The 17,515-nt window shown below is 27.5% G+C and overlaps 1 protein-coding gene across 3 annotated transcripts in view; it reads left to right on the top strand.

The window, feature by feature from the left end:
- LOC117170619 (integrator complex subunit 13) overlaps positions 1–17,515 on the top strand; it is a 42,458-nt gene that overhangs the window by 12,812 nt on the left and 12,131 nt on the right. The window contains exons 9-10 of one of the 3 annotated variants that reach the window (XM_033357513.1): positions 40–354; positions 7,009–7,525. In XM_033357513.1, the coding sequence (XP_033213404.1) occupies positions 40–316 (277 nt within the window). In that variant the 3' untranslated portion in view covers positions 317–354; positions 7,009–7,525. Of the gene's footprint in view, positions 1–39; positions 436–7,008; positions 7,526–17,515 lie in introns of those variants that run through there. The other 2 variants (XM_033357514.1, XM_033357512.1) reach the window with 2 other exon arrangements.

Raw genomic sequence — 17,515 nt, 5'->3', positions numbered from 1 at the left:
TGGCTTTTTTATCTAATTTGTATTGACTTTATTTCCTAGATTAGGAAAAGAAGACTCGACTGCTCGAGCAACAGTTATTCGAGCGACGACGGATTCACCGATGTCTCCGCCACTTGTTACGACCTCAGCTGTAAAATTGCAAAGAGGCTTATATGGTCAGAAAAGTTTATTGGATATCTGGTTACATCGAAGTTCTCCGAAGAATAAGACCCCAGAATTCAGCGGAAGGTTGAATTGTGAAGGACTGAAAGCGAAATTGTACCCTAATCTCAAGGAAGTTGGACGCGAACCTCGGGAAAGTATGATTGAAGGATAATCTTCTGATCAACAAAAAGAACTTTCTTCGGTATTAACGTATGTACTATTTTGTATGTACTGTACAGTGTACATATTATTGCAAGGACGAATTCATAATAATGAAAGTTATTTTGCAGAGATGCAGGCCATATATTGTCACTTGAAGCCTTCCTTTCACGCATTTAGTTACAGATTTTTGTATGTTCATTTTCAGATTATAAAATTAGTAGGAAAGGATGAAATATTTTCGATCGTACAAATTTCATTCATGAATATATATAGTTTTTAATGATGCTTGCTAGACATTCTTAATCCAAAACTTAATCTTTTTTTTTTAATTCGGTTTCCACAAAAAAAATGTCTAATATCCAAAATAAGATATTTTCAACTTTCCAGATAGATCTCGTAAAATTGTCACTAAGCAACTTTCTGCGACATTAGCACTGAACGAATTCTTGAAAAACTTGGAATTTAAAGCGTAAAAAATCAACCAAGAATTGAGTATGGAAGATGATAAATGTATTTAAAATTTCAGCATTATGTCCTAAAAATGGAATATTATAAAATCTTATCATTTTAAGGGCGTACATTTTTAATTTATAATGTAAAGCATCCCTGGGGAAAAAGAAAAAATATATTTACGTTTCAATTTGGTTATATATTTCAAACGATTTTCAAAATTCCTCACGTTTAGATGAAGAAAACCATGCTTGTAATTGATCTGATAATTCGACCCAAATACAAAATATTATCCCAAAGAGTCAGAAAAAAGTTATAAAGAAAATTTTCGACTGAGAAAAAATACTTGTACCAGTTTATTTTTACAGCAAATAGTGTTTTCCTGGCTAGAAAACATTAGATTTTTATATTTTAATTTAAAAAGTATATTTCCATTATTTTTCAATGGAAGTTTATAGTTATGGCTTTCCGTACTTTTTTCAATTTCCTGAGTACTAAAAGGAAAATCAGTAATAAAAAAAACCATGTGAATAAAAAAAAATACCGGTTTAAAATTTAAGGTAAAATAAAAAAATCATTTATCAAAATAATTCTAATAATAATTATTTATTTGGTATGAAAAATCCGTTTATTTATTTTGTTACATCTTAAATTAAGATTAAGCCATTAAACCAATTACCCGATTTCTCCCTTACCGACATTTTTTGGATTTTTTTTCGTATTTAAAAAAAGAAATTATCGATAGAAACGTCACTTTTATTTATTTTTCCAAAATTTTAACTCTGTATCTTATTTCTTATTGACTTTAGTTATTGCGAACAGATGTCGGTAAGGTAGAAATCGAGAATGTGGTACATGACCTTGAAACAAAATTCAGTTATATTTTTTGTCTGGAAGCATGTTCCTTTTTTCTTAAAAACCAGAACCCGTTAGAAGACTATTAGTTTGACTATTGTTGAACGATAAATTTTCAATTTTTTCTATTCCAAGTCGTAATTTTGCAATTAAAATTGAATTCGTTGAATTTTGAAAAGTATAATTAGCCATTTAAAAATGATTAATTTTATTAAGAATTTAAATTAATATTACTCTTTATTTTGAACGTTCTTTTAAAAGAATTTAATTTTTTTAAATAAAATTTATTCAAATCAATTTTAATGTTAATTTATCTTTTTTTTTAATGTAATAACAATTTTAAATTCTAAAGTTTTAGAATCTTTAACTTTGTAAAGTTCAATTTAGTTTTCAATTCACAATTGTCAAATTTTAATCGCTCTGTATTTAAAATTATTCGAATTCAAAAGTTTTCAATTTTTAATCGTTTAATTTGAAGAGCTTGAATTCGAAATAATATAATTTCAGTTCCTTTGTATTTTAAATGATCCAATTTCCAAAATTCGAATTTGAAAATATTCTTTTTTCAACGTTTTGAAATTATCCTATTTTAGGAATTTTTATCGGAAATCATTTAATTTCTAGATTATTCAAATCAAAATAAAATTGTTAAATTTTGAACGCCTTGAATTAGAAATTATAAAATTTATATTCTTCCTAACGAAATTGCCAAATTTTCGATTTTTTTTTTAAATTTTAAATTTTGTGAGCTATTCTATTTCAAATTATCTAATTTTAAAAAGGCTTTCATTGCCGAAGTAAAAAATTCTGTATATCTTGATGGAGGCTTCTAAGCACACTTCAGAAAAAAATAATTAAGGTTAAAATTGTTTATTTAACAGTAGTAATTTAAAGGTTTAGTTTTCCTTTCTCTTTAGAGAAAAGTTTAAAGTTTTATTTAATCGTAATGACTAAGCCCTCATTTTATTCACCAAAGGATTCTCTAAATTTTTGTTTGGGTTGACTTTATTTTAAAAATTTAATTGAGAAATCATACATTTATTATTATTATAAACAATCATAGTTTAAATTTTAATTAACACCACCCAAATAAAATTGTAGAGAATTCTTCAAAGAATAAAATGAGGCCTTAATCATTGGGATTAAATAAATATTGTAACTTTTTCCTAAAAAGAAAGGAAAGACGAAACTTTTAAATAACTACTGTTAAATAAACAATTTTAACCTGAATTATTTTTTTCTGAAGTGTGCTTAGAAGCCTTCGTTAAGATTTACAGAAATTAATAATAGATCTTTTTTTGTGAATTTTATCGAATTTTTCCTAAAATTTTTAGAAAATCCTGCAATATTCAAAAAAAATCTTTCGAATCTTCCAGATTATTTTTCGAGAATTTTCGAAATCTTTTTAAATATTTCTAAATCTTTTTCAATATTCTCTTAACATTTTTTCTTAAAATAAAATATAATTTTCAATGTTCTTAGGTATCTTAAGAAAATGATTTTATTCTTTTGAAGCCTCTCATAATTCTTAAAAAGCTTTTACATTTTTTTCGAAATCTGCAAAAATCTACATTTTGCTTTAAATTAGGCCATTGCTTTGCACCGAAATTTCAGTGAAAATAGCTGGATTTTGTCACTATACATACTTTGCTTACATTATTTTAAATCACTTCCAGTTTTTAATTGATTTTGAAACTTTTCAAAACTTCTAAATATCTCTTCAAACTATTCGATTTTTTTTTTACAAATAAATGTTTAATTGTTATTTATACAAGAAAAAATTCAACAATTTTCTTATAAATTATAGATTTTTTAATTAGAACATTTAGAATTATAACTTTCAAAGTTTTAAAGCTTTTTGAAAGTTTAGCGATTCAAGGCTTTCTGTTTAAAACAATTAAGTAACAGGTTGTTTACTTTTTAATATTTGATTTTAAATCACTCGTCTCAAATGAACAATTAAATATTTCTAAATATGAAATACTTATTCTTTTTTTTGTAATAAAAAATTTCAAATTGAATTGGTTAAAAATGGAATACTTTAGGCTGAATCAATTTTTTAAAGATAATAAAAGCCTTTAATTATGAAGCCATGTTTAAATTGAAAATAATTTCTAAAGTTTCAATCGTGCGTTTACATTTTTCAACGACTAATTCTTTCGAAGTAAAACAATTTAATTTTTAACGTTAACATTCGGAAATTCTTAAATTTTTTCAAATTATTTATTCACTTTTAATTTTTAATTGTTTAAGTTCTCAAGACTGGATTTTAAAATTCATTAAATTAAAAATGTACACCTAAAAATGAATTGAAATTTTTAAAGTAAAAAAATTTGGAATTGCGAATTGTAAACTGAATGATATCGAAATTGAAAAAGGGAACAAACTAATTATTTCAAGAACTTTTGAAATCCAACTTGAACAGTTTTGTCTTCTAAAATTGAACCGTAATCTATTTTATGAGGAATAATTTTATGCAAAATAAGCATGAAAAAGATTCACCAGTAAAAATAATTTTAAACTATCTCACATTTCGGCTCATAAGAGACAAAAACAAGTAAAAAGAAAAAAGAGGAAGAAAAGGGGAAAAAGTCCACCAAAACCAACCTCTCACTTTTTCCTTTCGCCGTCCTTTTTATACTACTAGGGAACCAACATGTTTCAAGGCCAATTTAGACCTCATCAGGGACTATTTATGGGATAACCTAATGGTATTTAAAATTGATATACCTGAAAAGACAAAATTTCGGTGGATATTAATAAAAAAATGATTCATTATAATATAATCCATATATTTAGTGCGAAAATGATTATTCTATAAAATAATTAATTTTACTTTAAAGTACAAGAAAATTACTTTAACCAATTAATAACTGTCCCATACTCTGTTGTGTCTTGAGAGGTCACTTTTTAAATGAAAAGCTTTGTTACCTTCTATCGTTAATAGTCAAATTTAAGAGAGATTAAACAAATTTTCAGTATTTGCATAAAATTTTTCTTTATTTCTATTGTTTTTGTAAACAAAACTGACTCTTTGATTGATGTCAACAATCCTTTTAGGGTAAACTGCCTGAAATTTTTTATTTGATCCAAAACTCTTTCTGTAAAATTGTGGATCTTAATTTTTTACTAATTAGGTAAAATTATTTAATATTTTTTACAAGTCCCCTAATCGTATCAATACTATCACCTAAATTTCTGTTTATTTCAGTAAACTCCATTACTTAACATAAAAAAACAATCAATTACTTGCATAGTTATTTTTCTTGGTAGTCAGATTAATAAAAGTTACGTAACAATAAACGTGGGGGGGGGGCTTATTGTTACGGTAGCGTTACAAGGGATGTGGGAGGATGTAAAAAATCGTTTAAAAACGGGTTACGTAATATATGGACAATCCCTATCACATAAATATTGATACCATTCATTCAATCTTTCCGCATTGATGGTCCTGTATCATAACATTATTTTTACAATAGAAATCACCCCATGTTTACACCTTTTTTACATAAGCAAATTCCAACACCTCCCAGTGTCCACAGGATCTCTACCCTATCTGGAAAAACTGTAATTGTCAGAAAGTTTTTATATACCTGGGAAACGATGAAAATATCAAGAAATTTTTTCGCGAGAATGTTTGAAATTAATGTTTTAACTAAAGATGTAACGCTTCTGTTTTTGGTTAAAAATGGATCGTGTTTAGTTGAAAATTTTAGTATCTCGTTGAAACTGAATGTATTTTGTTGGAAATTTACCAGATTGCTTGCAATATTTTCTCTCTTAAAATAATTTTTTTTAGTTAAAAATTCAACCCATTTTGAAAAGTCATCTTCTTTTGACGAATTGAACTGCTTTCAATTATTAAAATTAAAGTATTTATGGTTTGAAATATCAACTACTACATTTTTCATTCATAATTCATCTTTTTTTTTAATGCAAATTTTATAATATGTTTGAAAGTTAAACGATTTTGTTCAAAATTAATTTTTTTTAATTGAAGGTTATCACTTCAACTGAAAATGCATCTTTGGTTCAAATTAATCTCTTTAGTTGAAAATTACTTTTTTAAACCGAAAATCTAACTATTCAAGTTTTGTTTGAAAAATTATATTTTTTAGCTGAAAATTCGTATTTTTGGTGGAAATTAATTTTTATGGTTGAAAATTCATCTTTTTGCTTTAAAATTCAACTACTCGAGTTGAAGATTCATAATTTTAGTTAAAAGTTCATTAGTTTGGTGGAAAATTAATTTTTTTCTACTGGAAATTTAATTATTCTATTTTTGGTTGAAAATTGATCTTTTTAAGCTCAAAATTCAACGATTTGCTTAAAAATTGATCTTTTATAGTAGATAATTCTAGAATAATGTAGAAAATTCATGTATTTTCTTGGAAAATCGTTTTTTTTTGTTGGTAATGAATTAATCTTCTTGTTTGAAAATTCATCTTTTTGCTTGAAAATTCAAGTTTTCTAGTTACATATTCATCATTTTATTTATTTTTTAATTGTATTTTTGGTAGCAACTTCCAATATTCCAGTTGAAGATTCATAATTTTATTTGGAAATTTAACTATTACAGGTAAAAGATACATTATTTTAGTTGAGAATTCATCTTTTTGGTTTAAAAGTACCTATACTTATTTTTGTCTACAAATTGATACTTTTTAATTCAAAATCAAACTATTTGGCTGAGAATTTATTTTTTTTAATTGAATATGGAACTACTTCGTTGAAATTTCATGTATTTTGTTGAAAAATCGTCTGTTCTTGTAGAAAATTAATTTTCCTGTAATTTGATCATTCACGTATTTCAATTAAACATTCATAATTTTATGGTAAATTGATCTTTTTGGTTGCAAATGAGACAACTTTGTTGTAAGTTAAACTCTTTTGTTAAGAATTCATCTTCTGGGTTTAAAATTGATCTATTGCAGTTGAAGATTCATAATGTTAATTGAAAATTCATCACTTTGATTAAAAATTTGCTTTTTTATTTGGTGGAAAATTAAATATTTTAACTGAAAATTTAACTATTCTTCTTTTGGTTTAACACTGCTATTTTTTAGTTCAAAAATCAACTATTTACTTGAAAATTTATCGTTTTTATTTGAAATTCAACTATTTAGTACTTCAGAGACAAATGCCAGATATAAATTGTTATGTTTTTAGTGTTATTTAATTATTTAATCAGTCGATGGTGGATTGCTGAATTGAATCTTTAGAACTGAAAAATTACATTATTTATAATAAACTCGCGAAACTTTATACATGTTCCGAATTGATTGTTTAAGAAAATTCGAAATATTTGAAACACTCCGTATCATGAAAGATGATACCTGGAAAAAAGTTGAGATAGCTAGAAAAAACCTGGAATATTGTCAGGGCATATTTTTCCAGGATTTGAGTAGACACCCTGAGACCAGAAGACAACAATAGGGTCCAATCCTTGAAGAATGAAGAATGCAAAATGGACAATTCTGCACCAGTTGCACATTTGCAGCCTCCCAGAAAATGTGGACCAGTAGTGAGTAGCGTGAGAAAACAATCGTCCTCCCACGCAGCTCATCGCAGTCTGCGGACTGTCTGCACAGAAGCTAGGATGCATTGAACCTTGATGGAAACTATAGTCGCGGTCGTCCCCAGGAATGCCCTTGCTAATCGATGGAAGGAAGGAAGGAAGGAGGCTGGTACACCACTACTACATAATAATATATAATGCGAGCACGTTGCGAAAAGAGGTGGAGAGGAGAAGAGGGTGGGCTTGTTGAGGAGGAGAGGAGACGATGGGGAAAGAGGAAGATGACGAGAGGGTCGAGGGGATCCCAGAGTACAAGTGCGTGACGTAACGGTTCATTCATCCCAGGACAGATATCCCGGTCAATGGTGTCTATGTATGCAAGCTATACTTGTGTATGTATATAAACATACATACACAATCATGCACAGGACCATTCGTGTGTGTGTGTGTGTGTTGGTTTGTGCGTTTGTGGTGCATACACACAAATATTCTCACGCTTTTACACCGATTGGCTCTCCTTGTTCCTCTGATAGACGAGGTCGACGTCGAACTGTTGCTCTTTCTTCTGCACCCCCACCTTGTTGCGGCTTCCACGTGTCGTCCGAGATAAGTAATTTACGACCTGGCACTCGCAAAACCCATCGACATTGCTCCTCGGTAAATATCCCACTGGCACTGAACCGATCGCCATTCGGATGAAGGAGTTTTCTGGATTGCTGAACTTTATAATAGACGTACTGGTTTTTAACTAGGTTGGGTCCTTGATGATATGGGGGATGAGAGATTGCGTAGGTTAAGGGTGAGAGAAAGCTGGTGTGTGGATTTTGGTCCCCAGAGGGCTTTCTCATTTTCATGATTTTAGAGTCGAGGGATTGAGAGTCCTTTATTTCAAAAGCTTTAAGCTTTTGATGTGTCCTTAGAGCTCAAGTTTTATGACTCAAGATTATGGATCTTGAAATTTTGTAGAATTTGATCCTTTTGGCTTTTTTATTTTTATTTTGAACCTGTAATTTCGCAGTATTCCAAAATTAATTGTCTAAAGGAATAGGTATTCCAAGTGTATTTATTTTTCAAAAAGATGGAGAAATTAAACGAATTCTTGCTGAGGGGTGGGGGTCCAAAATATTTCTTGCGTAAGTTTCCTCTTTCAGATTATTTTAAAAAATTACTATCAATATTGTTTTGGCTGCTGAAATTACTTTTTGTATATACACATTAAGGAATTATCCATAAAGTATGTTACCAATTGTGGCCAATTTTGCCCCCCCCTCCTCCCAGTTGATAGCCGTTGATGTGGTCATGTCTCCTCCGCCGAAAATAACGTAGCCTTTAGGTAAAACCCGATTTTACGTTTATACTGCTTTTTTTAGTTTATAGCGAGTAAGTGTTAATCTCTGCCTAATTGAGTTTGATGTGACAGTTAATCCAGTTACTATTAAATTATTGAACTAAGAAAGGTACATTTTTAACTGAAAAGGGAGTAGTTAAAAGTTTTATTTAAAAAAATATATTTTAAATTAATAAAAAAAAAAACGAATTTTCTTCTAAATGGTTGATTTTTTAAAACTAAATTATTGAACTTTCAATTCAAAATTACGCATTTTGTATTCAAAACAGTTGAATTATCAAATACAAAATATGAGATTTTGATAAAAAAGTTAAGTTCATTCCAAAAAAGGCGAAATTCCAACGAAATGATTTTCAAACAAAACAAATTTTATACAAAATAGTTCAATTTTAACAAAAAGTTGACTTTTCACTTTAAAAAGAACCATTTTGGAGCAAAAAGGGAATAGGTCAATTTTCAATTACTAAAATAATTTTTCAGCAAAAAAAAAAGAATTTTAAACAAAACATTTCAATTTTAAGCCAAAGAGATGAATATTTAACTCAAATTTTGAATCGTCAACCAAAAAATGAATTTTTAAGAAATTAGTTCAACTTTAAAACCCAGTTGAATTTTTAAACAAAAAGATTAATTTTTTACCAAAAGCATTCATCACCTGGAATCTGTTTGAATTAATTTTCTAAATAAAAATAATAAAAACAATTTAAATTTTATAATTTTACTAATACAAGTTTTAAAGTCTTAATTATTCAAATAATTTAATTTTAAAACGTTTAAAGCCATGTAGAAATAAAATTAAACAAGAAGAACTTTAAAAGTACAGAAGAATGTTCAATTTGGAAGTCCTAAATTTGTATCTTTTATTCATTTGAATTCCTTCAATAGAAATTCTCATTTATTTTCAAGATTTTAAGTTTTACATTTATATTTATCTGATTCACTCTTGAATTTTATTTTTTTTTTAAATTTGAACTTATATCCAAAACAGATATTTCCAAATAAGATTCATTTTGTATTTGAAACCCTAAAATTAATTTTCATTTGAATCAAATCTTTGCTATTTGTAACTTTTCAAATTTTAGTGGATTTTCTTTTGAATTCAGAAACAATTCAAATTCAGATTTTTTCGGAAGCCGCTGCATTCGCTCAACTTTATTTGTTTTTAAATTTGGAAGCAATTAATTTTTGATTGCCCTCGTGTTACAAATTAATCCAATAACTTCTCTTAAATTTTGTATGACTAATAATAATTGATTTATTTTGAATTCCACAAAAATTCTTCCGATTGAAAATGGATTTAATTTAATATTTTTTTTAATATTCTGATAAAAGTATGTAAATTAGAACGAATTGTAGCGGTTTCAAATTGGAACACTTTTAAAGAAGGCCTTTGATTTTTGATTCAATTTTGACATCGAAGGCTTTGAAATGTCAGTTCCTATTCTATCAAATTCAAGGAATTCAAATTCGAAGAAAGCCAACGTCTATTCAATTTTCAAATTTAAATTAGATTTTATCATTAAATTCTTTTTAAATGTCAAATGTTTCCATTTGAATTTCTAACCATTCAAATTTGAATTCATAATGGTTTCCAAGGTGCTGTTTTGAATATTATCTCGTTCGAACGCTTAGAATATTTAAATGAGAATTCAAATTTAAATATTGTAAAATACCTTTTCCTTTCAAATCTGATTTTTAGAAATTGAATTCCTTTTATGAAATTGTTTTGCTTTTGGCTCTTTTCAATGTCAATTTCTTACGGTTAAATCTTTCAATATTCCTCTCCAAATATAATTGTTTTCATTTGAGATTCTTCTTTAAAAAAATTTTGCGTCAATTCTAAGATAAGCCTCTCCTTTTTCCTAGCCTGTAGCCGATACAAGAGTGATTAAAAGTAGCAAAAGAGCACAATTTCAAAAATCTCAGATATAGACATTTTTCAATTTGAAACTTTAGGATTGATCAAACTTCCAATTTTGTATTGTTTTGAAATTGAATGCTTTCAAATTTCACCTGTTTTACTTTTACGATTTTAAAATTTAGATTTAAATTTATCTTAAATCAACGCAAGAATTTAATTTAAGTTTGGAATTGAATTCATATTCAAATTAGAAAAATTTCTAAACAAGATTCATTTTGTATTTGAAAACCTTCAAATTGATTTTCTTTTGAATTTAAATGCAATTAAAATTTGGATTTGTTCCATTGCTGCAGTTGCTCGACTATATTTCTCTTCAAACTTGGAAGCTTATAATTTTCGAATTCTCTCATGTTAGAAATTAATGAAATAACTTCTTTAAAATTTTGGATTTTCAACCATTTTTTTAGTTTCCAATTTCATACAAATTCTTCCTATTGGAAATGGATATGACTTGGAATAAATGTTATATTCAAAGTTTCAACATACAGAAAAAAACTCGACAAAATGTTAACGCTTTCAAATGTCTCTACCTTTAAGTCACTTTTTTAAAGTGAAGTCACTATAGTCTCTTTTTTAAATGAAAATATCACTTTTCTTTCAATTACTAATGCGTTAATCGCTATTGGATTCTGGTCAATAATTATTTAGTGTTTCGGAATTTTCTGAAATTAGTTTGAAATTTTTTAAAGTGTTTAAAAATATTCTACATTTTTAAAGTGTTTGAAAATATTCTACATTTTTAAATAGTTTTAAAAATGTATCAATATTTTTTTTAATTCTTCTGTTTTTTCTTTGAAAATTAATTTTTTTAAGTAAAAATGTACCTATTCTATTTCGTTTGAATTTATGGTTTTCCATTCAAAATTTATCGACTTGGATAGAAGTTGAACTAATTTAGTTTTCTGGTCAAAGATTTTTTATTTTAGTTGAAAATTTTTTGCTTGAAAATTTAAGTATTTGGTGGAAAATTCATGTATTTTATTAAAAATTCGTATTTTTTGGTAGAAAATTAATCTTATTGTTTAAAAAATCATCTTTTTGGTTGAAAATTGAACTATTTTGTTGACAAATTTTAATATTTTGTTGAATGATATTTTTTTTGGTGAAAATTAATGTTTAATAAAAATATAACTGTTTCATTTTTGGTTAAAGCATTTATCTTTTTTAGTTGACAATTCAACTATTTGGTTAAAAACTAATCTACTTTGTTTAAAATCAAAGAATTTTGTAAAAACTTCAACAATATTGTCAAAAATTAACCATTTTTTTAAAGTACCCGCTTTGGTTGAAAAGTCAAATGGATTTTAACTCGTTCTGAAACTCGTCTTTTTGGCTGAAAATTCGACTATTTTGTTGAAAATTCGTATTTTTTGTCGACTTTAACTCTTTTTAATTTAAAATAAAACTCTTTTTTGGTTAAAGTATCAACTATTACATTTTTCGTTGAAAAATCATCTTATTTTGCTTGAAGTTTATGCTGCATTGTAGAAAATTCAAGAATTTGGGTAAAAAGTTCTTTTTTTGGATGAAGGTTTTTCATTTTAGTTAAAAATCTCTTTGTTGAAAATGTAACTGTCTGACCCATTGTTCGTAGACATTTTTTTAGGTAAAAATTCAACTATTTTGTTACAAATGAAGAAAATTAATATTCTTACTTGAAAATACATATGTCAGCTGTAAATTGAACTATTTTACTGACATTTTTTTTATATTTTTTGGAATATTAGTTTTTAAATAAAATTTTTTTAATGTAACTGTTTCATGTTTGTTTAAAAAACTTATCTTTTTTAATTAAAAATTCAACTATTTTGTTTAAAATTGATCTACTTTGTTCAAAATTGAACCATTTTTTTTAATCGAAGAATCTTGTAAAAAATTTAATAATCTTGTAAAAAACTAAACAATTTTGTAAAGAAGTAAACAGTTTTGTGAAAGAATAAACAATTTTGTAAGAAATTAAACAATTATGGTCAAAATTCATCATTTTAGTTGCAAATTTCTCTCTTTGGTGAAAATTGAACTATTTCATTGAATATTCGTTTTTGTTTTGTGTTTTATTTAATTTTTTAACTAAAAATTGAACTATTCCATTTGCTGTAGAAAATTGATATTTTTTGTAGGTGAAAATTCAACTATTTAAAATTCATGTGTTCTTTTTTATTGAGAATTCAACAATTTTGTTAAAAAGTAATCCTTTTTGGATGAAAATTCGCACGAGTCAAGTTAATCCACCGTAATCCATCATAATCGTATATAATCCAAAGTAATCGTACGTGTTATCTGAAGTAATTTTAGGTAATCCAAAGTAATTATGTATATAGAGTCAACGGAGGGTAATCCGATATAATCCGCCATAGTCGACCTTCGGTGGGCCGCATTTTTATGAGTTTCTTTCCCTTCGAATTTATAAATACCTATTATTAATTTCCACCCAGTAAAACGAAACCGATCCCCAATATCGGAAACTCTCTTGGCTCAAAAAATAAAATAAAATTTTCCCGAGAATTTTCCATCACCTCTGAGGAGATAAGTCTCCCTTTTTTTCCTGGCGTGTAATCGACACGAGAATTTGATTATAGGAGGTAAGGAAAAAGAGCTCGTAAGGGAAAATGCTATATACGATGGTTGATAGGAGAACCGGGAACGACGCTAAATAATACGTGGAAGCTCCCAGCAAAGCGCTGACCCCCACTGTTATCCACTATACACATCGCCATGGCAGGATCGATATCGCCATACATTATCAATGGGTTCACTGGAAGCGGCATCGAGAATTGGAGAACTCCAGGGGGCGCGATAAGGATAGAAAAGAGGGAATACGGAATAGTGAGAGACAAAAAAACATTTCTCTCTGTAGTAACTAGTTTTTCCTGGAAAATTAGACAGACAGGAAATGTCAAGGGAGGAAGCACCACTCCCTCAACTTATCATTGGCAGCCTACGAGTGTAATCGACGTCGACATTTCCGCTGTTTCCAGGTAGACACTACACAGGAAGGCACTTGAAAATAGTTAACCTTCTGACATTCGACCTTTTCACTCGTCAATATTTCGCGACCCCTTTTTGTTTGCCTGCTGATCAAGATTCAAGAATCACGGCTGGATATCATTTTGAATTTGGCCCCCTTTTATAATCAGTAATTAGTTTTGTTTTTAATTTTTCTTATGGAAATTATAATCCCAGGGGTGATAGATTCCATGGGTTTCATTGTCGGTTTTTAATTGCAAAGGGATCTCAAATTTTATTTTCTCACGACTATTCAAAACTTTAAATGCTTTAGAATTAGTTAGTTATTTTTTAAAGTTTCATTTGAAGATTTTGTATTTTGAACTCTGTGAATTTAGAGAATTTAAAGAAAAGTTACGTAAAAATTGAGGCTAGTTCCAACTATTAAAAAGTCAATAAAATTAAAAACTATTTTTTATGATTGCCGTAGGTCAGGAAAAACCGCAATCAGGGAAAGGTCAGGAATTTGTATTATTTAAATCTTGCAAAAAAAGAATTTAAAAAAAATTTTACTAGCCTTTCTTTTACTATTTTTGTAAAGGATTCTTGAATTTTTACTACCACGCCGATATAATATTCTTGTTAGTAATTCATTTACCTTGCACCTCTATTTTCTTTTTCGTTACAAATATGATTATTTTGTTAAAAATGTAACCATTTTTTTAAGTGATACTTTTTTTTGAAAATCTAACGGTTTTGCTGAAAATTCACCTTTATGGATAAGTAGTTCACCTATTTTAGTAGAAATTTAATATTTCTTGGATAAAAATGCAACTATCTGTTTAAAAAATTAATTAATTTGGTTGAAAATTCAACTATTTTGTTGAAATTTCGTATTTTTTGGTAGGATTCAACTGTTTTTTTTTTTAATTTTAAATTCAAATCTTTTTTGCTTGAAATATCTACTATTACATTATTCGTTAAAAATTCATATTTTTTATTCAAGAGTTCAACTGTTTGATATGAAAATAATCTTCTTGGTTCGAAATTTCCTTTTTTCTTATTTAAAATGCAATTGTTTGATTGAAAATAAACTTTTTTGTTGAAAATTCATATTAAAATTAAAATTAAATTAAATTAAATTTAAATTTAAATTAAATTTAATTAAAATTAAATTTAACATAAAGTCGTCTTTTGTCATTTTTTTGTTGAAAATTAATTTTCTTTACTGAAAATTTAAGTTTTCCATTTTGAAAATCGATGTATTTTTATGGAAAATTCGTGCTTTCGGTGGAAAATTAAAATAAACTATTACATTTTACGTCGATACTTAATCTTCTTGTTGAAAATTCAACTTCTGAAAAAGTAGTTTTTTTCACTTGAAAGTTTAACTATTTGGTTAAAAATACAACTCTTTTTTGTGGAAGTTTAATCTTTTTTTGTTGAACATTCGTCAATTTGGTTGAAAATTTAACTATGTGGTTAAAAGTTCGCATATATTTAGTTAAAATGTTAACTATTTTGTTTAAAACCAGTCTCTTTTTGTTTAAAGTTAAATTTTTTGGCTGAGTCGACCATTTAGTTGAAAATTTAAGTTTTTGGTTAAAAACTCAACTACTTGATTATAATTTTAATTTTTGTTACTGGAAATTCAAGTCTCTTATTGAAAAGTAATATTTTTTGGTCGAAAATTCAACTGTTTTGTTGAAAACTGGTCCCTTTGGGTTGAAAAATCATCTTTTACAGTTAAAAAAGTCATCTTTCTTGGTGGGAATAAATAAATAAATTGACGTTTTAATCTGATAAAACACTATACGTTACAAATGTTATAAGATTAAAATGCTGGCCTCTGAATATAAATGGTCCGGGAAAAATAAAAATCGGTTAGGAAAAAATTCGGGAGAAGTCAAATCTGGGAAAAATTTGGTTCAATATTGAATTATTTTCCACGATTTTTGAGCCTCTCGGATTAATATTGAATATTGTAGGAAACTGGCAAAAGAGCGAATTAGAAGTAACTTTGCATAATTACACGGGAAAATACGAGCTGTCTAAGTAATTATAAACGAGTACATCTTGATGTAAAATTGTAAAGACTGATTGTGACAATATAACTAAGTTGGTAATGAGGTTAAAGTTTTTGAAAATGTGTTATTTTTATTAATCGTGATAACAAGACATAAATATCCATTTTTATTGTTTAAAAATATAATCAATATTATAGAAAAATAGTATTTAAAAAAATTAATATTCCAAAATATTATAACAATTTAGAACATTGTTTGAGCTCTGCACAAATGTTATTATCTGAGTGATTAAAAATCAATGATTAATTATGATTGAATTCTACTTTGTTTATCATACCTTTTTAATTTAAAACCTTTCATAATTTTTGGAATATTTTGTAAAGTAGTGATTTCAGGCTTCGGACTCACTAAATATTGCCAACTGTTTGACAATTTTTTGAACGATGACACTTATTTGCTACTATTTTAAATGAAATTACACTAAATACAGTATTATCTCAGAATTGTCCGCTGATGCCACTATTTCTTTATTTTTCATAGAAAAATATTTGTTAACTTCTTAGTTAATTAGTTCAACTTTAAACCAAGTAGTTCAATTTTCAACGAAAAAAATATGAATTGCTGATAAAAAATATAATATTTGATATCATATTTTTACCCTGAAAATATTTTTATTTTTTATTTTGTATCAAACAGTTGAATTTTTAACAAAAAATTAGCTCTGTACAAAATAGTTAGATTTTCAATCAAGTAGTTAAATTTTCAACCAAGTGGTTAAGTTTGCAATAAAAAAAATGCATCTTCAACGCAGACTATTTTCTACAAAAGAAGGTGAATTTTCAAAAAATGACATAAATTTTCAACTAAATAATTAAATTAAAAAAATTAAACAGATCAATTTTCAGCAAACAATTTTTTATTGAGTTGGAAGGGATGAAATTTTTACTATTCTGTCGGAATTGGAGAAGATCATTTTTTAACATTCTTATTAGGTTCAAGGCACAACATTTTCATTTTGTATTTCTTCCCTGAATTGTAAGAGGGTAATTATTTTTACTTTTATCCAGTTAAAAAAGAGGAAAGTGTTAAAAGCTCCAATTTTTTCTGTGTAAGTTATTGAGCATTTGATTAAAAAAAATTCTAAATAAAAATTTTGTAATCTTCAATTATAAAAATTAAAAGCTTAAAAGAGTTCTACTCTAAGTTCTTTAATTTTCAGCTCAGTTGTAATAATTCCAATTTCTTAATCTCAATGGCCGAGAATAATTTTTTCGATTTGGGGAATTGCTCAAAATTTTGTTTCCTCGAAAAAAATGACCACCAGATGTCTATTTGTGCTTCTACTAAGAGGAAATTTGATACATATTCACTACCGAGAAAACCCGAGAATTTGATAAACAAAATTAGAGGACATTCGGATAGGTTTTAGAAGCTTTTGATTTGAAAATGAAGTGAAATTTAAGAGTTATTGTTGTTGAAGAGAATCGAATACTGAGAAGGATCCAAATGAAGCCTTCTTCCTACTATTTTGAGAGAGCTCTTTCTGTTTTCAAATTTTCCGTTCTTATAGCCTACTGGCCTACTCTACAACTATTTTGGGAACGATCTTTGAAACCGACAAGAAACCCTACTGTAATTAAAAGATAAACCGATTTCAAAAGATTTTGGTTTACATTTTTTCGACTAAACTGAAATTGAAATCGGCTCATATAATAAAATTATTCATTCAAATTTAAGATACCAGGGCGGTTCTACTCCGAGCCGAAATTTTGCATTCTCGCTGTTCAAAAATTCCGTGAAGAAGTTGAACCACCTATAAAAGTTGATTTATATGAAAATAAATTCTAAACTATAAATAATGTTGAAGGATATTCCAAGATTCCATAAGTAAGAGATCTTCTCGTATTCGGGGAATGTTGGAAAGCAAAGGCCGCGGTTATAACCGTGAAGCGTGATACCTGGGTAAAGGAAAATATAATCTTTTCCAGTGCCCTTTGGGATTTTCGACCCTCGTCTAGTCTAGTAATGGTACTTCCGCAGCCTACAGCCCTATACCAGCAACGAGGAGCGAGGATGAACCGTAGGCCGGGTTGGATCGTTAGGGGAACTTTAGCCAGCTGCCTGGCTGATGGCAAGAGCAGAAT

Source organism: Belonocnema kinseyi, chromosome 4 (assembly GCF_010883055.1).
Source record: "Belonocnema kinseyi isolate 2016_QV_RU_SX_M_011 chromosome 4, B_treatae_v1, whole genome shotgun sequence".
Lineage (NCBI taxonomy): Eukaryota > Metazoa > Arthropoda > Insecta > Hymenoptera > Cynipidae > Belonocnema > Belonocnema kinseyi.
The sequence above is the reverse complement of the archived record's forward strand: the minus strand, read 5'-3'. Positions and strand labels throughout refer to the sequence as shown.